Source organism: Acipenser ruthenus, chromosome 5 (genome assembly GCF_902713425.1).
Source record: "Acipenser ruthenus chromosome 5, fAciRut3.2 maternal haplotype, whole genome shotgun sequence".
NCBI lineage: Eukaryota > Metazoa > Chordata > Actinopteri > Acipenseriformes > Acipenseridae > Acipenser > Acipenser ruthenus.
In genome coordinates, this window is record NC_081193.1 from 41,866,937 (window position 1) to 41,892,092 (window position 25,156).

At 38.5% G+C, this 25,156-nt stretch overlaps 1 protein-coding gene across 8 annotated transcripts in view; it reads left to right on the plus strand.

Moving 5' to 3' along the window:
• LOC117403049 (NHS-like protein 1) overlaps positions 1-25,156 on the plus strand; it is a 129,079-nt gene that overhangs the window by 99,263 nt on the left and 4,660 nt on the right. For 3 of the 8 annotated variants that reach the window (XM_059024201.1, XM_059024204.1, XM_059024202.1), the window contains exons 2-8: positions 5,055-5,207; positions 11,475-11,596; positions 12,703-12,777; positions 15,296-15,488; positions 17,244-17,375; positions 19,437-22,820; positions 24,299-24,440. In XM_059024201.1, coding sequence (XP_058880184.1) covers positions 5,055-5,207; positions 11,475-11,596; positions 12,703-12,777; positions 15,296-15,488; positions 17,244-17,375; positions 19,437-22,820; positions 24,299-24,440 — 4,201 coding nt within the window. Of the gene's footprint in view, positions 1-891; positions 1,527-5,054; positions 5,208-11,474; positions 11,597-12,702; positions 12,778-15,295; positions 15,489-17,243; positions 17,376-19,436; positions 22,821-24,298; positions 24,441-25,156 lie in introns of those variants that run through there. The other 5 variants (XM_059024200.1, XM_034004908.3, XM_059024203.1 and 2 more) reach the window with 4 other exon arrangements.

Consider the following 25,156-nt stretch of genomic DNA (forward strand, 5'->3'; position numbering starts at 1 on the left):
ATATCCCACAGTGACATGTGAAGAGCTTACTGGTTTAAACGGTCCTGAGGTTGAGTGAAAGGGCCTTGATAAACATTTAATATTGTAGACATTTGGAGAAGTATTTAAACCCCCAAATCCTGTGCAAATTCATCCTGGCAAGGCAAGTGTACAATACCACTGTATAGCCTTTTGATTCATTTCTGTTACAGACAAAGGTTTTAAAATGTGTGGTTTCATGCAATGGAAACATTTCCTGATTTCTCAATGTCTTTAGAAGAAATACCCAATGAGATCTGTATTGAGCATGCTGGAGGTGTGGGATGAAGTGGTATATTTTCAATTAAAAAGTGTTAACAGTAAAAATGAACAAAACAACAGCTAAAATTGCAGTATGTAAATGGTATACTGATGAGCGCCTTATAATTAAAAGGAATTTTTTTAATTGGCCAGAAAAAAAAGGTATAATACATTTCCTGTTAAAATAAGGAAACTACACAAAGGTTGCTTTCTTGGTCCTTTTATTCCCAAAGAAACCTGACCTCCTCAAAAGGGCTTTCATTTCAAAAGGTAGGTAAACCAAAGCTCATAATTGATTATGTGCAGTTGTCTTTATTTTTTTCTCTTGGAGGACGATGTGCCTCTTCAAGGAGAGAACAAATATTTTAATTAGAGCTACGCAGGCAACCCCTCTTTCAACATGCTTGACTACAGTAAGCTTGGACATGCCAAGGCAAAGCAAATACAGCTTGTTGGTTGTCGGGCACATTTTAGATCCATTGTGCTAGCAAATGAGACAGCAGGTTAGGAGCAATTAAAGCCCCTGCTTCAGTATCTGTGAGGGTCTGAGGAGCTTAAAATGGTTAGACAGGGGGAGGTGTAAGCTGTTACTCCCCCACCGAAATTCATGGATCATTTGCAACTCCACTGAGTTTCTATTGGAAATTATCTTCTCCCATAAAAGAACTCTGCACACCACTAGGGTGGAGGTCGGGGCATAGTGTTTGTGGAGGCTGAACAATGAATAGATTGTAGACAATCCATTCTGAATTAGTAGGGCCTGTGAGCGACTCAGTAGTGTGTGTATTTGGAGATTGGAATAATACTGCAGGGGCTATGCACTTTTTAAAGGTTCCTGTTTTCTGCAGCAGGAGAAATAGAAGCTAAAAAAAATAATGCATTAGTTCTGAAACTACAAATGCAGCCTGGGTCACTTTTAACTTCAGTCGCCGGATTGTCTTCACTGAAGCCTTTACATCCACTTCATTGTGTTGTCAGGCTTTGCTAGGCAGTGCTGGGATCATGTTGCAGGGAGCCATAACTCTCCTGTGGATTGCTAGCGGAGTGCAAAGTGCCCTGTGAAGCACTGTCACCAGAACAGCTTTACCTCAGGGAGCAAGTACTGTAGCAGTGCAGTAACAGGACCAAGTGTGAGGATCAATGCTCCAGTAAACCTTTACAAACCATACCTTTGGAGATATAAAAATAAATAATGGGGTTTATTAGCACAAAGCTGAAATCGGTGATTAAGTACTTCAAGAGAAAAGGTAAGTGTTCTTGCTTCTTATCATAGTGGATGATCTTAGCTGATTTTCATATTACTCAAGGTCAGAATGTATGGATTTTCATACATTACAGTACTTGGTACGATACCAAACTCCTACAGTACCTGTTTTTTACTGTAACTGGCCACTTCAGTTTAAAACTGGTTGTGCCCTGACGACGCCTTTACAAAGAGTGTGGGACATTTTACCATAGGATGAAATACAATTGATCAAAATGTTATAAAGCTGCTTTGTTTACACTTGGGAATGAAGGCAAGGGGTTTTTTGGCAAGGCGATTAATGGAAAGGGCATGGTCTTTGAAAACCAGGGTGTGCTCCCCTCTCTCACTGCCCAGAAACAATGACTTTAGTGAACATAAGCAAGCTATCATGGCGCACCTATTTCTACAGAAAAACACAACACATCCTCTTGTCATTTGTAAAACAAAAAATGCACGATTGTTTTTACTTATTTTTTCAAATGAATGAATTGACTGTTACTGTTTTACGTTTAAGTTTTATAAAGCGCACTGAAACTCTTTGTTATAGAGCATTCTGTCATGCACACGGTGTAGTTCAGAGCTGTAACTTCTGGCTGCATGGCGAGTATTCAAGCTTATTTACCGAAATACTGTAAAGTCAGCAACTGTTCTCTATCATGCTGTAATGGGGAGAGCGGTGCATTTAATAGAAAGAGCCGTGCATGATGTGGTGCTGGTGTGTGCCAAATTGTGCTGCAGGGAAGTGTGTTGTATTTAATATGATCTTTAATTCGACTACATATGGCATTGTTTTTCTATTGTGAGGGCACTGCTTTAAACTGCTGTTAGTTCAGTTTTCAGATCATACCATAATTTTTTAATATATATATTTTTTCTTTTAACTTTTTTCATCAGCAGTTTTGTTGCACGTTATACGGTATTGATTATAAATCATAAAATGTTGAGAAAGCACTTTTGTGATCACCAGTTTGCTGTGAATATTTTTACTTGAACATGCCTGACCTCAGAGAACACATTTGGCTTTCCTTGAAATGACTGGGTCTCTTTCTCAGGCTCTATAGTAGAACCCAGTACACTGCTGCTATAGACAGTCCTGCTGGACAAAATCACTTTTCTTTTGAGAACTGAGTGTGGGAGAAAAAAAAGGTTTCACTGAACAAGGAGCTGGGAATGGAATTGCATTCTTAATAGGGACTTTTCAGAACAGATTACTGGAGTCCCTGAGAGAAAGGACACTTAGGTTTCATCATGTGGTTAAATAATAAATGCTGGATGGCGATTGTAAAAGACCCTCCATTATAATAGACCCTCCAACCCCTGTTGAAACTACTGGAGCTGCATTAATTCAGATTAATTGGGTTATCATTTTCATCTCTACAGATTGAGTGAGCGTAAATAATTTTGACGTTTGTTTAATGATTCAAACAGAACTTGTAGAACTTTATTGAGTTTGCCTATGTGATTTATGTGTGTGTGTGTGTGTGTGGGCAGGTATTACTATCAATGTGCGGACAATATTGTCCCCACAAAGATAGTAACTCCTGAAAATACGACATTGTGGGGACATAACTAAATATCCCTTAAAAAACAAACAAACAAAAAAAAGTGCCAAAATATTTAGTTTGTTGTCAGCTTTCACCGTGTGTGGAGTCTTTTCTGACTGGAGTTAGAAATAGTAAATAAAATTATAGTGAGAGTCAATAAGAAGTCACTACAAATAGAGGAATCCCATGGTAATGAAAATGTATTTAGGTTTGACATACTGTAGCAGGTTCTGGGGGTAGTGTAATTTTAATAGCCACTATCGGACTGTGGCAAAGTGGTTTGCAGTGCGCAGGTGTAGAAGTGATGCAATATGTAACAGATGGCAGACAACAATACACTTGAAATGTATTTCCTTACGATTGTAAGTCGCCCTGGATAAGGGCGTCTGCTAAGAAATAAATAATGATAATAATAATAACAAAGTTCATGGTCCAAACAATTCTTTATTGGTTTTGTTTTTAATTCAGGTCGTGGCAACCATAAATAATCATCACAGGCAATACACAGCAATGTGTATTGCACAGTTTTAAACCACGGGTTACAGTCCCGAAATAATAAACACAGTAGTGTTTATAACTCACAAAGTGAGTGCTAATGTGCACAGTGGTGAAGTGTTGTCCGGGTTGGTGCTAGCCTTAAGCGACAGCTCCCGGTATGTGTTAGCCGTCTAATAAGAACAAAAAGTACAATTAGAAATGACAAAACAAACAAACACTAAACACTCACGGTTACTTTTTCTTTTCCTTCAGTGGTTCTCTATCAACCATAACAAAGGAACAGATCGCTTAGCCACGTCCCCTTTTGTACCGTCAGTCACACCCCCTTGGTTAGCGAGTGCAACCATTTCTCCTCATTTCCGCGGTTGCCACATCGCTTCCCGTCTGGGGCGATGACTTAGTGTACCGTGGCTTCGTCCGCTTTCTAGATGGCCAACTTCCATGTTTCCTTGGAATGAATTGTCAGACCGTCCAGTCTGGGGCACACTGTTCCCTTTACACAGCGTCCTCACAGGTCGGGAGGGAGACTTATAACCAAGATTCATTTTTTCTCCTTCACAAGGACCTATCCACAAAGTAATGTTTTACTGAAAATTGCCCCTCCAGTACGTCTTTTGTGTTTAGGCCCACAACACATTTTACAGTGTTCTTTGGAGGTTTTCAGTCAACATTGCTTTGTTTCAGGGATCTAGTGGGATCAGAAGCGAATAATTCAGTGTAAAAGAGGCTTAAAATGTGGACATTGTGTGCATTAATCCCTCTTTGGACTGCCAAGGCAATGTTCTGCAAGCAGCATATTTTTATAAATTGGGATGATGTCAGGATTATCTTTTAAATACATTTGTGAAACCTAGGCAAATAAAATAAGCACAATCAAGAAAACCTCATTAGTTGGCTTGGTATTACAGCAGAGCATGGGTAGTGCTAATCATGGACAAATTATATCCCCTAATGTACTTCTTGTCTACTGCCATTATTATGTAATGCAGTACATACAGTACAGTGTAGTTAAAGGTTCTAAAAGCAGTGATCTGTGTCTCAGGCTTTAATAAGAAGTCAAATTCTCTGGAATTTTAAAGTTGACTAATGCAGTGTCTAGCTAGTACTTCTGGTCACTAAACTGTTCAAAACAAGATTTGTAGGTCTGTAATTGAGATATCTATGTAATTAAGACATTAATAACACATTCTTCCTACTTTATACTATATGAAACATAAGAAACATAAGAAATTTTACAAACGAGAGGAGGCCATTCAGCCCATCTTGCTCGTTTGGTTGTTAGTAGCTTATTGATACCAGAATCTCATCAAGCAGCTTCTTGAAGGATCCCAGGGTGTCAGCTTCAACAACATTACTGTGGAGTTGGTTCTGGTAGATCATATGCTTTGTCCGTTAAAAGAAATAGCCATGGCAGTTTGCTTCCTCTCACAGCAAAAACAAAAAGTAGAACAACACAAGCCTTGACCTGTCTTGTTTGCTTCTTGCAGCTGTCTCTAACTTGGATGACGAGAGTAAGTGGACAGTCCATTACACGGCCCCCTGGCACCAGCAGGAGAACGTCTTCCTGCCCACGAACAGACCAGCCTGTGTGGAGGACCTACACCGACAGGCCAAGGTCAACCTGAAGACCGTGCTGCGAGGTGAGTGTCTGAGGTGGTTACTACTGGGGATAATATATGCAATTTGTTTTTTCCAAGGAGAGACAATTATTTACCCAAGAGAGCCTCTAAGTCTCTAGGTCTTCCTCTCTAGCTGCACAATACTTATCAGGGATATATTGTGTGCATGCACAAGTACAAATTTACATACAGTCCATGTTTGTGTGTGCACACAGCATTTCTATCCCTTTGTGAAAACAAATAATCAAGCTGATCGACTGAGATCCCGGCAATATACTGTAATCAAATAACTGAAGACAAACTATACTTTTGCCTCCTACAACAAAACTGGGGGAAAAAACTAGATTTACTCATATTTTTGTGGAATTGCCTATTTCAAGGTTTTATTTGCTTAGGATTGTAAGTCGCCCTGGATAAGGGCGTCTGCTAAGAAATCAATAATAATAATAATAATAAGGTGATGTAACCTGAGAAGGTCATGGGAAGATTGGATTCCCAGCTCTATTTCTCTGGTAACCATAGGGGCTCTCATCAGTAAACTGATCTGCTATCATAGCCTTAAAGCAAGCAGATCATCACTGATATTGCAGTGTTGAGCTGCGGGTTCTGAGCCCTTTCTCTCCCTGTATTTCCCAGCCTGTGTCCCCTGGTTTTGCTGAGCTGTCACTTTAGTCTGCACCACAATCCGCATAATCAGACATGAGCTGCTCTTCTAAATTTGGTTCAGCTTAATACCCGCTAGAATATTAAGTGAAGTTAGCCTGTCAGTTCACAAGATTAACAGGTGGTCCATATGCCCACCTCCCCTTTTGGCTGATGCCTGTAGATTTCACAATACCTGGAGCAGCAGGAGTCCTCCATGTTTACTGAAGTGGTTGAATTACTTTATTAGCATCAATAAATGTACTGCATACAGTATAGGCAGACAACCATTACAAACTACTATAAAGTATGTTATCTGTTGTTGTATTTAAAAGCTGATACAGTATTTAAATTATTGATTTCCCAAAACATGCAAGGGTTATTGCATTTGGCATATTTATAATATGTATGCTGTACATTGCTGTAATGTATAAGGCAAAAGAACACAATTATTTGTTCCATCTTTAATTTAACATAACTTACAAAAGAGAAGTTATTTGAATTTTGCAGCATTATCCTCTTAACAGTTTTATGGAAGTTATGGTAAAATATATCTAGGTCACAAACCTGTCTATATTGGAGTTTCTATGAAATCCACCAGGGATCCTGCTACTTCTAACCACTGCCTGCATCTCTGCAATATTTCATCAGAGTTGGAGAGGAAAATGTCATTTCAGGCAGCATTTGATTTGCAATAGCAGTTTGGCCTTCTCTTCAATTTGCATCTCATTTCCCTTACAGGAATTAAATTACATTCCATGTTGGAAACTTGTTACTAACTTCCTTGGTGCAACCCTAATTGGTCTGTAAGGCTTTTTTTATTATGACCTGAGATTGTTAAATCCCCAGAATGTTAGTGAGTCTGTGAAATCCTGGACTTGCACCTGTCAGAATGGAAGAAGCCAGTTAGCAAGTATACTTAATAAAGTCTGCACAGAACAGCAGCAATGCCCATTAATACTGGAATCCCTCAGGGTTCTGGTCTGGGTCCTCGTCATCTTTCTATCTTAATGAATAATTTGTCCGACTTCTTCTATTTTTCATCCAGTCTATTAAACAATCTACGCAGACACCCCAACCCCCGACAAATCACCTATCAGTGTTTTGCATAGATTTTAAGCTAGTTTGCAAGCATTTTCATTTTCCTCAGAAAGAATTCCCGTTGTTTAAAAATTCTGTACCCAAATGCATCAAACACAACAACATAGTGAGGGTATGATCCTCCCTTTAGTTATACCTTGTGCAGGGTGAGCTTTTTGACAGCCCTTTGAATGAGGCCCCTCAAGTGCTGTATAGCTATTTTTAAATATTTTTAAATATTATTTAGAAAAAACAAGTACAACAGGTAGTAATATATTCTTCGTTAAATTTCTGTATGTTTAATATCTGGTATAATTTCTTTCGGCAGGGTTTTGTTTTTGAGGTTAACGTTATTAAGAAGATGTCTTTTAGGATTGATGAGGCTAATTACCTTTAAAGATGCGCTTTATGACAAAAAACAAATGAGGTTTTTGAGTTAGAATCTAATTAGCAAATGTTGCTGTTATGCTCATCTGTTTAAATGAATTGGATGATCACTAAAAATTGACGAGCTGTGGCTGGAATTTGACTAACAAATTGCCAATCATGCCAATGAGATTTCCTTTGTGTCTATCGAAACTTCACTTATTAAAAATACAGAACACGTATACATGCACACAGGAACACACACACAGATAAATGTATCTTGCTCTATCGCTGACAATAATCAATCATTTGCCTTGAAATCTAAAATCAAGTGGGATATAATAAGATGTAAAAAACATGTCATCCACAAAATGCTGAGATGCTTCATCAGAGCTCCTGTGTGAATAATTCATCTCTAATTTTAATTTATCTGTTCAATTTCTCTGCAACGTCAAATTAAGTTTACTAATGGCTTGCTGGTGAATGCCCCATCTACTGTACCATACATCTCCAGGACCAACTGCAATTACTGGACTGTATCAGGGAAGTTTTTCATAACCAGTTTCACGCAGACTCCCCAGAGGGAGCCGGTCTCTTCCAGAGTATTTTAATTTAAAGTTCTTCTGTATGTTGACATCTATCAAAGTCAATACTTCCCAGACAGAAGGTATATTTTACCACAGTGCTGTTTGGAAAAGTCCTAATAAATAAATATTTTATTAGGTCTCTTTACAAGCAAGCAACTATGCGTCTGCTGTAAATAAATTCTAAAGAGCTTTCGGCAGACAAAGTATAGTCATCTCATTTTAAGTGTCTTCACTTTCATAAGTTGTACTGCATGGCTTAATTTCTCAAAAAGAGATCTAACATTAAAATCAGTCTGCTACTTGATTGCTAATATTTTAACTGGCATATGTTTCTGAAACATGCCGTGATAGTGCTCTTCCTGATTTTGTTTTGGATGAAAAAGGTGAAAAGCATCCCTTTACCACAATCCTTATGTGATACTCATTTGAATGATTATACTCTTATTTAAGCGTCCGTTATCCTTTTACTGCTTATTGAACTTAATCATACAGTAATTTAGTTATTTTTTTTTTTATGGTTAACGTATAATGGACAAACAAATTTCGTATACAGTAGTACTGCTTTCAACCCTGACCTTTACCACTGGATAAAGAAGGACAATTAAACTTTCTACGGCATCTTGACAGCAAAGATTGATACTGCCCGGTATGCACTCTTTACTGCTTCACACATTCATACAATGCACGCACACTGATTGAAGTTCCTGTCAGTGCAAACTTTTAAATGGAATGAAAATGGCTTGTATGCCCAGTGTAAATAGGGAAACTGGGGGAAATCCTTTTTTCTTATGATATCCCTGAATTAAATGGATTATGAATGTGTTCACAACAGTTGGTCAGTCATGCTTTAGTGTGTAATTGCTGGTCCACTTGAAGGTGGTGTTACCTCCAGCAGGATGTTCACACACCATTAGCATCTTGAGCTCCCCAAGCAATTGTCAGGAGGGTGGGAAGAGGAAATGGTGTGAAAGTCATGATGTGTTCCCAATCCTCCTTTTGTCATTGAAGTTCACACCTCATTTAGGAAACCATCCTTTCAGCCATTACTATAGAACTGAACTAGAGGTTTCCACCTGGTCAATGTAGTTTAAACAGTCTAATAACATAACAGGAGCTTGAATAAGAATGGCTTACATGAGGCATCAAAATGATAAAAAAAAGCCAATCTTTGGTGAGATGACGAATATATTGCATTATGTTTTTTTGTAAAACTAATTTTGAGGGTTGAGCACTATTTTGTTTGTAGCTTTTTAAGGAGTAACATATTATATATATATATATATATATATATATATATATATATATATATATATATATATATATATATATATTAATGCACCTTTTTAAATTTGATTAGAAGAAGGGATACACCACTGTTGTTTTTTAATTACAGGTCCATCAGTGTAGAAATCTGCACTTAGCAACCCTGTATTGTTAGCTGTAACCCTACTCCACAGATCAACAGTGCAGTCTTCACAAGAACAGAGAGGCAATTTACACCCCACTTTTCAGAAGACTAAGCCAGCTGTGAGCCCCTTTACCACCTCCCAATAAGAAGTTACCATAAGCCACTTCTTCAGGCAGACAATTCCAGCTGTCAGCCTGTCACAAGTCCAATTTTCCCTTTTAGTTTAAAGAGAAGGAGCACTCTCGCTCTACAAAGACAGGCGTTTCATCAGCGTGGCTCCTTCGACTGCTCTCAGCACTCTTTACTTCGCCACATGCCCAGCTGTAACACTGAAATCTAATGTAATGTAGCTTCGGGTTGAGACAGCTGCTCAGTTTGTGAGCTCTGACAGCTGATACTACCCAATTGGCAAGTAGCTGCTTTTCTATCCTAGAATTAACCATCGCGCAGCCTTGACACAGTCAGGTTTGTATTGTTTCGAGAGCTTTATCAACAAGCCCATGGGTTTATAGTGGTTTTATAATCCCCAATGCAATATAATACATTGTTTTGCAATGTAATAACCAATTACATGTATCATCTAATTATTATGCTTGTCCAAAAGAGTAGCAATGGAATGGTTCTCTGGGTATTGTACAAAACATCTGAGAGTGTTTTGAAATGACTTTGATGCTGTTGTAGCAATATATTTGCCTATTTTAATTCAGGGTAAAACTGAGTAGGACAAATCCCGCCCCTTTGTTGGTTATTCCCCACAGTGAAATTAATTAAAACTGCACATTGGTATCCCTGATTCTGGGCATAAGTTGGAACCACATAAAAACATTTTTAAAATCTGTTTGTTTTGTTACTAAAGCACGAATATGAGCTCCAGTTATGACTGTGGTCTCAAATCCCAAGTGATTTTGGGATGGAAGTTATAAACCCCTGTTTTCAGGGGGTGAGAGAAAGGCCCAACACAGTGTTCAGTTTCTTGGGCATTAAAAATGTGCACACAAAGCTACAAACATTAAAAAAACCTCCCTCCTTAAAGGGATATTGCAGCACAGCTGACATGCATACTGAAATGCTAACTAATACTTCCATGAATTTAGCCATCACAGTTCAGTAAGGATAGCAGAGTGTAAAAGGCAGCTCTGCAGAGGTTTGGGTTGAGGTCAGGGGGCATTTCTGCAGTACTGATGTGTTCTATAGCTTTCTTTGAAAGCGTAACACTCCAATTAATTTCTGCCAACCCCCACATTGATGTGCTCAAAAAGAAGCTTGTTTGTCTGAAATGTTGAGGTGTTGTTTCAATAACATAGTAAATAAATACATTAATAAATTCACATTAACTTATTGCATGCTTTTTCTTTATTTTCCTTCATCAATTCACCAGTTGGTTAATACATTCTAAATTCCAAATCCCCTAGTATGGCCTTGATTCATTGTGGATACCTTTGCATTATTTTTACAATAAGCCTGCTAAATTCCAGGAAAGCCGTTTAGCCGTTAACATGATGTTTAGCTCTACCATCTGGTCTGAAGCTTTGTTTTGTTCGATTTGTGACTGCATAGCCTAATGCTTTTCTTAACATGCTCAACACTGTCACTGAATAAATGTAACCTGGCCTGGCTGCTTTTGGCTTAAGAACAAGGACACATAACTGTTAAAACAGTTACTGAATAGTAAAAAACTAATAGACAGTACAGTACATTGCCTTTAGTAATAAATAACATAATGAACATTAACTAAAACATCATGGCTGCTCCCCAAGTGATAATAATAGCTATTTTATATATATATATATATATATATATATATATATATATATATATATATATATATATATATATATATATATATAGTGTGTGTGTGTGTGTATATATATATATATATATATATATATATATATATATATATATATATATATATATATATATATATATATATATATATATAGCATAGCATGCAGTTGTATTTAAATGTAGGTAGTTGTTTAGCACTGGTCACTACCAAGGATCGCAAATTTTGTGCTGTAACTTCCAGATTGCTTTTTCTGTTGTGGAATAAATAAAGTGAAGCAGGAGACTGTTAGGTGAACACTATGAGGATTTCTGTTGACATTGATCTTTTCATAGTCAAAAGGTAAATGGAGGTAAATTTCCTTAATGAGAACAACTCCATCGCTAATGCCTTGTGTTATTGTGTCTCCTGCCTCCCAGAATGTGACAAGCTGAGGAACGATGGATTCCGCAGTTCTCAGTACTACTCTCAGGGCCCCACCTTCTCCTCATCCAACCTGTCTGATGGCAGCCTGCCAGAGTATGACGACCCTGATAGAAAGGTAACTCGCAGAACCCCTGCACCAACCTGAACTTTAAAACCAGAACAGGATTGGTTATGGATTACTTTTACACTTGCCTTTAGTCCCAAATATAATCTGCATTCACGGTCATTAACACAGCTGTAACCAATTTCACAAATGTCATGAAATGCTGAATAACCCCTACCAATTCAGTAAGTGACCTTACCAAGATATTTGATTTAACACAGCTTATATTATTAGTTATTATTGCGGGTTATCAAAAAATCTGACTTGAAATAGCTTTTCTCTTAATATTATGAAATCCTAGTTCAATACTTAAAGTTTAACTTCTGTTGTTTTACTGCCCTCTAGATTAGCCATTTAATTTGCACAGCTTGGTGGGCATCAGTGGGTTATGTTATATATTATTATTATTATTATTATTATTATTATTATTATTATTATTATTATTGTTATTTGTTTATTTAGCAGACGCCTTTATCTAAGGCGACTTACACAGACTAGGGTGTGTAAACTGTGCATCAGCTGCAGAGTCACTTACAACAACATCTCACCCGAAAGACGGAGCACAAGGAGTAACCATCTTTCAACACGCAAAATCTGTTGGCTTATCTTTTTTTCCACAGTTTACTGGTTTGTACTCCAAGCTGCCTACCAATGTAGTATCCATTTTACATGCTTGATTTAAAGATAGCAGGACTGTGTCAGAATATACTGTATATGAAACTGAGTAGTTAAAAGTGAAGATGTTTCTAAATAGTTGTTATGCTAAAAGATCTACAATAATAATAAAAAAAAACAGGAGACCAAATTTAGTATTGCAACATTTCACCTGCACAACTTCTATTGTAGCCTCTCTCAGTTTTTTTTAACTAGTTCTTTAAATCAGTTGCACTTATGCAACTAATTGTGACAGTTAAAACATTCCAAGATTTTTTTTAAAAAAGACAGTACTGTCCGTGCCTTTGCATGTGACAATGTGGGTTTCTGCTTCCAGAAGCTAACCGCAGTGTGCTGTTATGAACTACATGTTGTTGTTGTTGTTGTTGTTGTTGTTGTTGTTTTTGTTTTGTTTCACTGTCTTTGTGTTTCTGTTCTTTGTTCTGTTTTTCTCTCTTATTTAGCAGTCTAATTTATTAGACTATCTCAGCCAGTCTTGCCTTAATGTCTGCTGTCATTTGACCCTCTGGAAACACAAGGTACCTGGCCTGACACCAGCTGCCTGCCCGATTTTATGCTTGTTTGTAGCTTGACGCAGCCGTGCCTTGAGATTCTACGTGGTTTTGTACCCCAGTGCTTCCTTCATCTCTAAGTGCCTTAATACTTCCAATACACCCAGTTAGACTTTACTAGGATCATGCGTTTGGGAGCTGTGTACCCGTGTGGAAATGCTTTGCTGTGTATTATGTTGTAGCACTCCAAATTATTTTCGAAAACATCTAGAATGGAGTAAATCCTTTCCTACTCCTTAACCTAAAGACTTAAATACTGATACGTAAAAGAACAGGCATAGTGATGGTATTGTTTAGTATTACAAATGACGATCTTTTTAAAGCTAATTAAAGTAGTTTAGCAAGTAACCCCATACTCATTCTTACAACACTCTACTCATAATCCATGGCACAAACATGTTCATTATCAAGAACACTGCCTAAACTATGAATGGCCTTTTTAAGTGCAGCAAGAGCATGCCATTTGCTTTGCCACTGCAGCTTGGCAATAATTCATAAACAAGACGTTCACATTGTTTTTTGTTTTTCAGGCATTATCTGTCTGTATGTCTGTCTGCTTATTGAAAACATCTACCTGTTTATCTGCTTATACCCCTTGGCAGTGTATACATTGGAAATATATGTTTATTTAACACAACTTAGTTATACCTTGTGCAGTTTATTGTTTATATTAGCAGGAAGGTTTTCTTCTGAGGGTTATCAGTTTTTTTTTAGCTGCAAAAACCCTGTGGAACTAGCTAAAATTACATGTGATAAATTGCTTCTGACACTCAACACAACAGTGTAGCTTTACCAGACCTTGGAGCTCTGTGCCTCTAGAACAGACCTAATGTAAATGAAGGGACATAAACGTCAATTTAATGACAACTAAATAATCTTAATTCTTGTGATGCTATTGTGAGTACTTAAGCTGTTGATGAAGATGATGATGATGACTATTATTGGTTGATTTGATTGTTTTCTGTTTAATTATTCTTCTGTCAGCCCTATCAGCTTTTTCTGTGCAAGGCAGTGATGCTATAGAACACGTTCTGTTTCCCCTGGCACCGTTACCTGGTCCCTGGTGTCAGCTCTTTAACAGCTTAGTTCCTCAGCACTGTAATGCAATCTGACAAGATCCGGAATTTCAAAGTAAAGTAGGTTAGTGGGCCTTTAATGGCACCAGCTTTGAGAACAGAAAACCGCAGTCTTTAAAAACTATATATATATTTTTCCATTGTCACCTTTATGTACTTAATAACTAATGACATGGAGTTACATTCCCGTATCACGGGTACAAATTATTTTGATAAGCCAGCATTGCTAACACAAGAGACATAGGTTTACAAATCTCTAGGCAGCGCTTTTTGAGAAAAACAAGTAAGTCTGTTGCATTAAACTTCTCCAATGCAATATTCAGTGATACTGCTTGGATTTATGATTTTATTTGTTCGTGGTTCAATTTACAAATTGAAAAAGTTTAAGATTCAGTTTATATTTGTGCCTGTTTAAATTAACCTTTGCATAAGTATAAATTAACTTATTTTGCAAAGGAGGTGAAACTAATAAAATGAATGAGACCTTGAACTTTCTAAGGCTGCTCTTGTAAAATGAGTTATGTGCTAGACTGCTACTTAATCTTTTATTAAAAATCCCAAAGGGACACTATAAATAGCTGGATAATTATTGTGCTTCTTTACAAGATGCATTTGGTACTTTTACAGGCTTATAGATACTGTGTAGCCTTGTTCAAAATGAGTTAAAGCACACAAGCCTAGCTTTTTATTTGTGTTTTGGTGTAGTTAATACAGTATCTCCGTGTTTACTAATTCTTAATTACAGCATGTTGTAGTAAACTACTGTTGCATGCTCCTCTGTGAACTGGTTAGCTCCACATATTTTGTTTACATGACGTGTCTTGATTTAAGGTTGAGTAACCTTTTATAACAACCCCACAGTTTAATTTGAGCATATTAAAGTTAAATTAGTAGTGCTTATGTATAATTCTACAACATGAAATAAAAATAATGGTCCACATGATAATGTGATAAAGGTTACTAGTCAGATATAAAAACCTATAGCATGGTCAAGGTTAAATGAATTAATTTTATTTAATATGCAGTAACCTGATTTTAAGGTTCATAGTCAGATTTTGAAATGTTGTAAATTGTTCAAGGTTAAATTAATTGTCTAAAATGAAAGTAAAATATGGTTACAAGATTCATGTTATGTTAATAGTCCCTAAGGTGAGATACGTTCCTGTGAGTTACATTAAAAGGGCAGTGCAATTGCAAGTTTGAGTTCAATCTTAAGGTAAAATAGCAAGGGATGGTTAAGGTTAGCAACAGCATGAATTAAAAAAAATGGTAAATTGTTATATACAAACTGGAAAGGGACAAAATGTAATACTATTAATGTCACAGTAAAGAACGGCAGGACATTTAATGTCAAACTGAAAGCCTTCCTTCTCGTCCCTGTCATTAAAATCCCACATTTGCTTCTGAAGTCTACAGTTTCGTCAACTGAGGATGAGAAGCTAATGTTTTCCGTGAGGCCCAAAACCCCAGTACTCGGTGACGTTTCTGATATTAACATCCAGACCAACTGGACCAAGTCCCTCCCACTGCCAACCCCTGAGGAGAAGATGCGCCTGCAGGCCCAGGCTGTGCAGGCTGATGTCGTTCCCATCAATATAACAGGTACGGTTCTGGACCAAGGCAGTGACTACCTATTGAAATGAATAAAAACAGAAAATCTGTGTTTGTCCCCATAGCTGGAAGCACATTGATCTCTGAACCTAGAGACCAGGTCTCAGTCCTCGTTGCTATCTTTGATTGTATGTTAAAGACGCTGTCGTAAGGGCATCGTTAGGCTCAGGGAAGAACTTTTTTTTTTAAGTAGAGGGAGTATACTGTACAGTATGTTTCAAACTCTATTCAGCTGAACAATATAAAGGCCTGTGTGACTGCTCTACCAAATGGAGCATGGCTCTTTAGGTATAGCAGACAGTGAGTTGTTTTCTGAACCTCGAAAACAGGGTCTGTTGGTTAGTTGCTCCTTTAATATTATGTTAAGGATGCTGATGTACCTTCTCAGCAGTTCTTTACACTACACCAGAAATAGTAGGTGGAGCAGTGAGTTACTTCTGGAGACCTGGGTTAGAATCTGACTCTAGTCAGAAGTGAAGTAGACTTAACTAAGCCCTCACAAAACTACCATTCTGAAAAAGAAAGTACAAGGATTGAATGGACCTGGAGACTAAGGCATGTTCGCAGGGGAATGTGAGGAAACCTGCATTGACCTTTAACATTATTTATATATATATATATATATATATATATATATATATATATATATATATATATATATATATATATATATATATATATATATATAATATATATATATATATATATATATATAATATAAATACACACATACACACACACAGTATATGTGTGCATACAGTATATATCACTTCAGCATCATTTCCTTGTGGTGTTTTTTGTTGTATTTATCATTTTTATAATACTTTTTTAAAGTTTTTATATTATTTTATATTGACAAGGTTGTAAGGAGTGCATCAGTACAGATTAAGAGAAGCTCATATTAACACAGTATTACTAACCCCCACATCAATTGAAATGGGTAAATAATTATATTTGCAGTTTTTTAGGAGAAACTACTCTCCTCAGTCAAGGGCTCTTATTTTACGTTATCTCTTATTCATCTAATTTGAAATTGATTCATTATGTAAACCTAAAATGATGTCCATGCTAATACAAATGTTTTATATATGACCTGTAATTTCTAAAAGACTGAAATTGAGTTTGAATGTTGACTGAAATTAAGTTTCAGCTATCAAACTAAAAGTTTTAACATGATATTGTGATATGGTACAAGCCTGGGATTTCAATGTATTCAGATAGCTTTAAAGCTGTGATATTGTGCACTAAACGTTTTTTTTTCTATAAAAATAAGTCTAACAAATCACATTGATAGACAATTTAACCAAGCATGTTGGGGATTTTTCTGTTCTTAATGTTGTTATTGTGAGCTTTGTATTTTATTTTATTAACATATTAGAATTTTTTTTTTTTTGGTCTTTTTTTAATATGGTAGGCCTAACCCACCTCACACTTTGTTTACACAGATAATTGAAATTTCAAATGAGAATAAACTGCTGTTTACTTTTTATTACAAAGATCACAATCACAATTGTTTGACCTTAATCTTTTGAATGGTGAGCCTCTGTCCTGTCATCAATGTGTTCAGTCACTTATCCTCTGAGCTTGAACATATTTGTCACTTTAGAATGTTCAGCTGTAGTTGTGCACTAACAGACCATGTCAATATACAGTTTGGGTGTATTTTGTATTTGTCATCACAGCATGAAATCTGCATGCTTGTCATTAACCACTGGTTTGTTTGCTTGCTCTGCTACTTTACATCAGGGAAGACTTTTGACCGTCAGGCCATCATCCGACAGTCCTTAGTTAACACTGACACTGTGGTAAGACGTCCGAAGAAAGTCAAAAGGAGAAAGACAATTACAGGGGTTCCCGACAACATCCAGATGGAACTAGGTATGGCTCATCAGTACTGTATTCTATCTCCCCACCTTCATTAGCCTCCTATACTTAAATCCATTTATCAACCATTTATCAAATACAGTCTGATAGCCTCTACAGGGGGTTGCAATAAAGAGGAGTCCATTTTTCTGGTCCTACACAGGGTTTGTATTGGTGATATATACATTCAACATTCCATTCCATTCAAAAGTGTTTTTTTTTTTTTTTTGTTATAACCACTCTGTATGTGGAGAAATGAAAAAAAGACGTCTTCAAAGGTGAGAAAGTGGGCAAAGGGTGTTTGTAAGCTATACCCAATAACTTCATGTACCACACAACAGCATATACTATACAGTATCTTATTGTTTAGTGGTGTAAATAAGACTAGTTGTTTGCCAGCAAAGAGACAGGATCGAGTAGGTCAGTGTTGAAATGGCCTACACATTATCATGCACTAATATTGGTAAACAGTATGGTTACAACTAGACCACATGGAAATCCCGCTTCATAAGTTATTTTGTCATTATTCTATGTCTGTAGCATACTGTGATGTTTCAGGCCACCTTATCATCTTCATCCTGTGTTATTCTAATCCTTGGTAATAATTTTAAAAAATGCATGCCACAGTGTTCTGTGGTATTATTATTATTATTATTATTATTATTATTATTATTATTATTATTATTATTATTATTATTTCTTAGCAGGCACCCTTACCCTTATCCAGGGCGACTTACAATTGTTACAAGATATCACGTTATTTTTACATACAATTACATTCTTTTTTACACATTATTTTTACGTACAATTACCCATTTATATAGTTGTTTTTTTTTACTGGAGCAATCTAGGTAAAGTACCTTGCTCAAGGGTACAGCATCAGTGTCCCCCACCTGGGATTGAACCCACAACCCTCCGGTCAAGAGTCCAGAGCCCTAACACATCCTCAGTGTAAAACCATGGTTTGCATTTGTAGATCAGCACATACCCATATATTATTACATATCGTATTATTGCATTAATTTAGTCTGGAGTGTGGGTTAGGAGGGAAGGGCTTCAGCGTGGGGGACAACATTGCTAGAAAATGGTACATGTTGTTTTAAAAGCTCTTAAGTGTCAGGTATCAGATACCATTACAACATTTCTGTGGATTCCTTGCTTTGCAGCTGTTCTTCAAGCCCTGCTGGATGAGAGCCCAACTCCCACGGGCTGGTACAACCGAGTCATCTTTATGTGTAATTTCCATCAGGAATAAATAGTGTGAAAATTACAATTTGATGGTGTTTGTACAGCTTCTGCCTAACCTTTCTGTTATGTTGAACCATTGTGGGTGGTGTTTTTGTCAGCTGTTCTGTGTCTCTAAGTTGATGACTTCAGGAAATTACTTGTCCTGCTTGATGTCTGACTTTCCAACTGCCCTGATGACTTTGTCCCTTGGCAGTTTGAGAGCTTGGGTGACAAGGAAAGAGTTATCTCACATATGTACATAGAGCTGCTACACAACATGATTGAAATGAGGAAAGTAGCATTGAAAAAAAATCTAAACATTTCAGAAATGTAAGAACACTGTCCAATGCCATCAAGATGTTATTTTCCATGCTCCTTACTTACATAAAGACAAATAACAACTTTTAAATGAATGGAAGTCTTTTAAAAAAAAGTGCACTTCAGTCAATAATTTGTTATGATTAATTTTTATTATTTTTTTTATTTTTTATCCGATGTACTTATGTTAGTAATGTGATGGTCTGTAAAATAAATCTCTTAAGTTCAAAAGAAGAAAACATATGCCACAGCTAATGTTTTTTGATTCTCTTGGTATGGTTTTCCATGGTAGGCACCTTCTGAATTAGGTTGAAGATTTGGTGGGTTGCCCATTTGCTTATCGCTTTGCAGATTTACGGAAGACCAGAAAACGGTGCTAATTAGGTTGTCAATGAATCACTCCTGGGATAAAACACCAGGGGGATTTCTGTATTGTTAAAGGACTATTTAGACGATTGGTATTTACATGGGGTTAACCGAGGGAGTTGAAGATACTTGTACAAATATATTTTCTCTCTTTTTTTTTTGCAGCTGGGCATAATGAACTCCGGAGTCACTCAATGTACATCCCAGGTCAATATTCCACTCTAGGTAGGATAGGTAGTGGGCACTCTGCCTTGCGGAGATCAGAGATGAGAGATTCCAGCTGTCAGACAGAAGAAATGAAAATAGTGCCGCCATCAGTGAGACGAATTCGAGCACAGAAGGGACAAGGTATTTCTGCTCAGATGTCCCTATCCAACTCCTCTGGAAACATGTCTACGGTCAATGACGCTGTGGGAGTCCTGTTTGTTCCACAAGTTAATGGTGACTTGCGTTTCCATAGCCTGCCAAGATCTGGAGCAAGGGTGTCCTTGCAGTCAATAGAGAAACCCGATAGGGCTGTATATAAGTCTGAAGAGACCTCTTGCAGCACCTTGCCTCGGCAGATCAGCAAATTTCATGTGGATGAAAGCGTGATTCATCTGAGAAATACACCCATGACAGGAACACTACCGAGGCCCAAGTCCCAGAAAGCAAGAAGCTTCCAAAGCGATAGAGTGACAAGCCCAGCCTGTGTGGTGTCCCCTCACGCAACTTACTCAACAAGTGTCATACCCAATGCCACACTACCCTCATCGACAGAGGTGATAACCATTCACACCTCTCAAAGTTCAGGGAAATTAAATAACCAGACAAACTTAGCATCTACATATGCACCAGAAAGGCCCATCAGTACTGTATCCATGAGCAACGGGATTGACTTGAAGGAAGAACACAGTTCTTCTTTTAGTCGTGCAACAATGCCATCTTGCTGTGATTCATCTGTGTCTTTGAGTACAGGAAATAACACAGAGACAGGATCACAGTGCAGTACTTTGGATGGAAGAAGTGACTGTAGCATGAAGGATGCAAGAAGTGATTCAAGCTACTCGGAAAGCAGTTTCCCAAGCAGGAGCACAATCCCTGTCGATCAGTGGATATATGACACACCTGAGAATGTCCTGCCTCATAAGTCTTTGACATCAAGTTGCTACACACTGATCAATCACATTTATAGTAGCTTAGAGAGAAGTTCTAGTAAAACTGACACAAGCTCCTTGTATTCCATGGACAATGATGGTTATTACACCTCCATGCATCTTAAAGCCAGAAGCCAGTATGAAACTAGCGGTATGGGGAACTCAAGACACAGTATGTATGAAAGTAGAGACCATCAAAGCCAGGAAGATAGGTTGAGCGTGAACAGTGATAAGTCACTGTCACGTACCATTTCTATGAAGAAGTCAAAGAAGCCACCTCTGCCCCCTTTTAGGACCGACTCCTTAAGACGTAAGCCAGGGAAAAAGTCTAACTCCAATGGTCCTGTCTTGAATGAAACACTTATAGCTACCTTGCAGCAATCGCTACAGCCCAATCTGAAGTGCAAGAGTGGGTCGCCCCCATCACAGAGCCCCTCCAGTGACTATGATGACCCCTGGGTTTTGCGCTCCCGCAGCCAGAGCACAGTCAGTGCCAGCAGCAGTGGCATGTCCACCTCTGGGCCAAACGTCTACTCTGTTTGCCCTGTCACCCCTTCTCAGAGTGATACCAGCAGTATCAGGTCAGAGTACACTGATGCCTGGGGATATTACATAGACTTCACTGGGGTCCAGAACAACCAGCTCAGGTCCGCAAGTGTTGATGCAGTTTCTGGGGATTATGGCGATGGTGGCAGTCTCCCCAGTGGGTCAAGGGTTTTCAACCCGCAACAAGCACCAGGCACATCCGTAAAGACAAAGATGACCACCTCTCCTGATAAGGTGCACAGAGTGACCTCGCCATCCAGCGGGTACTCAAGCCAGTCTAATACCCCCACTGCTGGCACTCCAGTGCCAGTCTTCTTGAGGTCTATGTCACCTGCTGGTGGGAAGTTCAAGCCAAAAGTGCCTGAAAGGAAGTCATCTTTGTTATCATCTGTGTCTGTCTCCTCTTCTACATCCTTGTCATCAAACATTTCTGACACACCAAGGAATCATGCTAACCCCATGAATCCACCCCCTCCATTACCTCAACCTTGCATCCCTATGGCTCCTCCTCTCCCTCCCGGCCCTTCCATGGATCCTTCTCTTCCCTGCGGTCCGCCAAAGGCCCCTCCAATTCCCACACCACCACTTCCCCCAAGCTCTCCATCACCTGTCTTTACTGCAGCTCAAATATTTCCTCCCCCACCTGCACCACCACTCCCACAAGTTTCTGCAATAACCTCTCCAACTGCACCCACCACCTCACCTCCACCCCCCTCTTCTCCTAGCTTCCCTCCACCTCCACCAGAGGTGCTTTTGGATCATTCCTTTGCGATTGATGTTCCCCGCAGTCTGCCTTCTCCACCTCTTTTTCCTATTCATATTCCTGTTACTCCCCCTCCCCCTCATTCTCCTCCTCCTGCACCCCCATTACCTGTTGTGGCTCCACCACCAGCTCCACCACTCAACCTGAAAGCCCTAAAATATGCCATTAAACCTACACATCCTCTCGGTATCTGCAACAATCAGCATCCTGCTTCCAGTGACGAGGGAAAGAAGCCTACTAATCAGCCTGAATCCAATAAGACAATGATGCCACTCATCACACCTAAAGCCCTTCAGATGGTGCAGTTGAGGTCTGTCAGGAAGACAGAATTAATAGAAGTTGAAAAGACTACCCAAAATCTTCAGGTAAAACATGAACTTATTGATTCCCAAAATCATTCATCACCGGAAAAGCCTAAATTACTGGAGCGTCCGACTTCATTGCAGACTAGTTCCAAGATAAATGGTTTGAAGAAACCAGTGGTTAAGAACTTTGAGTTAATTATTGCTAAGGATGCTAAGATCTCTGAGGCAATATCGGGTCTACCCACTAGCAATAGCATGTCTGAAATGCCAACAATGTCGAACAAGGCGGATGTCTTCCCAGGTACAACAGATGAGCTTCAGCCTTGCACTAACACAACCTCACCTCTAGAGAACGAAGCATCTCCAACCAAAGCTGGCAAAACCTCCCATCCCGAAAAGAAACCGCTTGTCTTTTCAAAGAAACCCAACGTAACCCTTATTGTGCCGCCTGGGCAGACATTGTCGAGCAAATCAGAAAACCAAGACTCAACCAAGGCATGTGTAACAAAGGTCCTAAGCCCTCAGAACAGTGTTTCAATTACCGCTGGGAACAGTGAGGAAGAGAATGGCCCACTCAAGGTGCTACAGAGTGGAGAGGAGACAGATTCAGGCAGCTCCACTCCTGTAGCCAAAACCCATGACTCTCTTTCCTGTGAGAGTACTGTAGATGACTTTCGGAAGATTCCGACCTTGCTTGTCCAGCAGGAGGAACAGACCCTTTCAGACAACAAAAATATTTCGGATGTTGATGGAGGCAGCAGCACTTCAGGATCCATATGCTCCAATGAAGATGAAAGTGGTAAGTTAATGATATTATTAATAATGTTAATGTACAGAAATTGTCTGAGACGAAAGCAGTTTAGGTATGTGCTACAAATAGTAATTGTATCCTTTTACTTACTTTCTTTTGTTTCTGTGTTATGTATAGTTAACAAAAGAAAGATGGAAAAATGATGCACACAATATAATATTTTGTTAAGATATCACAGCTACCAAACAGTTGTAGTAGTATACAACCACCTGTTATATACAGAATCAAGGTATAAGTTTCTAGGCCAATCTGGTCTATGCCGTAGAACAAGAGAGACAAGTACTTTCTCAATAAGAGACTGCTATGACCTTGACAATTTAGTGCTGCGCTGCTAAGAAATCAAATCCACAGTCCTACTGGGCAATGCTGTCTTAATTTCTATTAAACTACTGAACAATTAAAGGGACGTGTGGAGGCTGATCATTTCTTACCTTTGCTGCATGCTGGACTGAACCATTCTGTTGTGGCCAATTTACACTAGAAAGCGCTTATTGCTTTCTGTAATTTATTTTTATTTTTTATGTATCCTGCTATTTATTTTGCTTGTATCTATTGTGACTGGAACTAAAAGTCCTGTCTTTAAACAATGCAGCACATTGTTCAGGAGCCCAAGCTAGCCTATTTTGGAAGAATGCAAAAGCAGTGTGGAGTAGTGGTTATGGCTCTGGACTTTTGACCGGAGGGTCGTGGGTTCAGTCCCTGGTAGGGTACACTGCTGCTGTACCCTTGAGCAAGGTACTTTACCTAGATTGCTCCAGTAAAAACCCAACTGTATAAATGGGTAATTGTATGTAAAAAAATAATGTGGTATCTTGTGACAATTGTAAGTTGCCCTGGATAAGGGCGTCTGCTAAAAAAATAAAAATAAATAAATAAAATTCTCTTACAGTGTATGCTGTAAGGTACTGCCGGGACTGCATTTATTTATTTATTTCTTAGCAGACGCCCTTATCCAGGGCGACTTACAATTGTTACAAGATATCACATTATTTTGACATACAATTACCCATTTATACAGTTGGGTTTTTACTGGAGGAATCTAGGTAAAGTACCTTGCTCAAGGATACAGCAGCAGTGTCCTCCACCAGGGATTGAACCCACAACCCTCCGGTCAAGAGTTCAGAGCCCTAACCACTACTCCACACTGCGGCCCTGCATGTGTTGCTGCAGTTATCTCTAGAATTACACTTATTTTTTCTTGTATTTTCTCAGCACAGTTTCAGACCAGTGATTTGATTGCTGCATGAATACAGCCCTCCATCCTCTTTAATTGGGAAGGGCAAATGTCCCACTGGAGGAAAACTGGAGATAAATCTGCACCAGCCAACCCAAGTGGGGCTGTTATGAGAATACAAGAGAGGGAATGGAATGAAAAATTGGGCAAAAATATGGGATAGTAAAATACTTGGGCCTTTGCCCTTAGTTCATCATTAGTATGTTTGTTAGTTGTATTTACAATCCACAAGCCATATCTTTTGCAGGTGAGGTTTTTGAAACAAACACAGCTAACCCATCGCCAGTATCAAGTACTTGTGGAGAAAGTTCTGAAGAGATGGTTACACCAACTAGACCCAGAACTACAGATGATCTGTTTGCAGTGATACACAGGTAACTGCCTTGCTACACTTTCTATCCTGTTTTCCAGTCTGCACATTTTGAAAAACATTCTTCTACTGGAGCAGCCAAGCGATGCACCTAAACCCTGGGCCTTTTTCCTATTTGCATGTTAAGAACATAAGAAAGTTTACAAACGAGAAGAGGCCATTTGTTAGTAGCTTACTGATCCAAGAATCTAATCAAGCAGCTTCCTGAAGGATCTCAGGGTGTCTGCATCAACATTACTGGGGAGTTGGTTCCAGACCCTCACAATTCTCTGTGTAAAAAAGTGCCTCCTATTTTCTGTTCTGGATGCCCCTTTATCTAATCTCCATTTGTGACCCCTGGTCCTTGTTTCTTTTTTCAGGTTGAAAAAGTCCCTTGGGTCGATATCTTTTAGAATTTTGAATGCTTGAATCAGATCGCCACAAAGTCTTCTTTGTTCAAGACTGAATAGATTCAGTTATTTAAGCCTGTCTGCATATGACATGCCTTTTAAACCCAGAATAATTCTGGTCGCTAAAATAGGGATACAATCAGTGAAAAATAGTTTTTAATTGAAACCTCGGTAAAAATCGGTGGGAAAAAATCTCAGTATACACACTTTACATGTGGAATATGAGGCACAGCAGTTCTGGTTTCTAATTAATAATATCCCTGGCATGTATGATAAAGTGCAATCTGTGCAAGTCGAAGCCACATTTTCCCAAGTTAGCTGGTACTTTGTG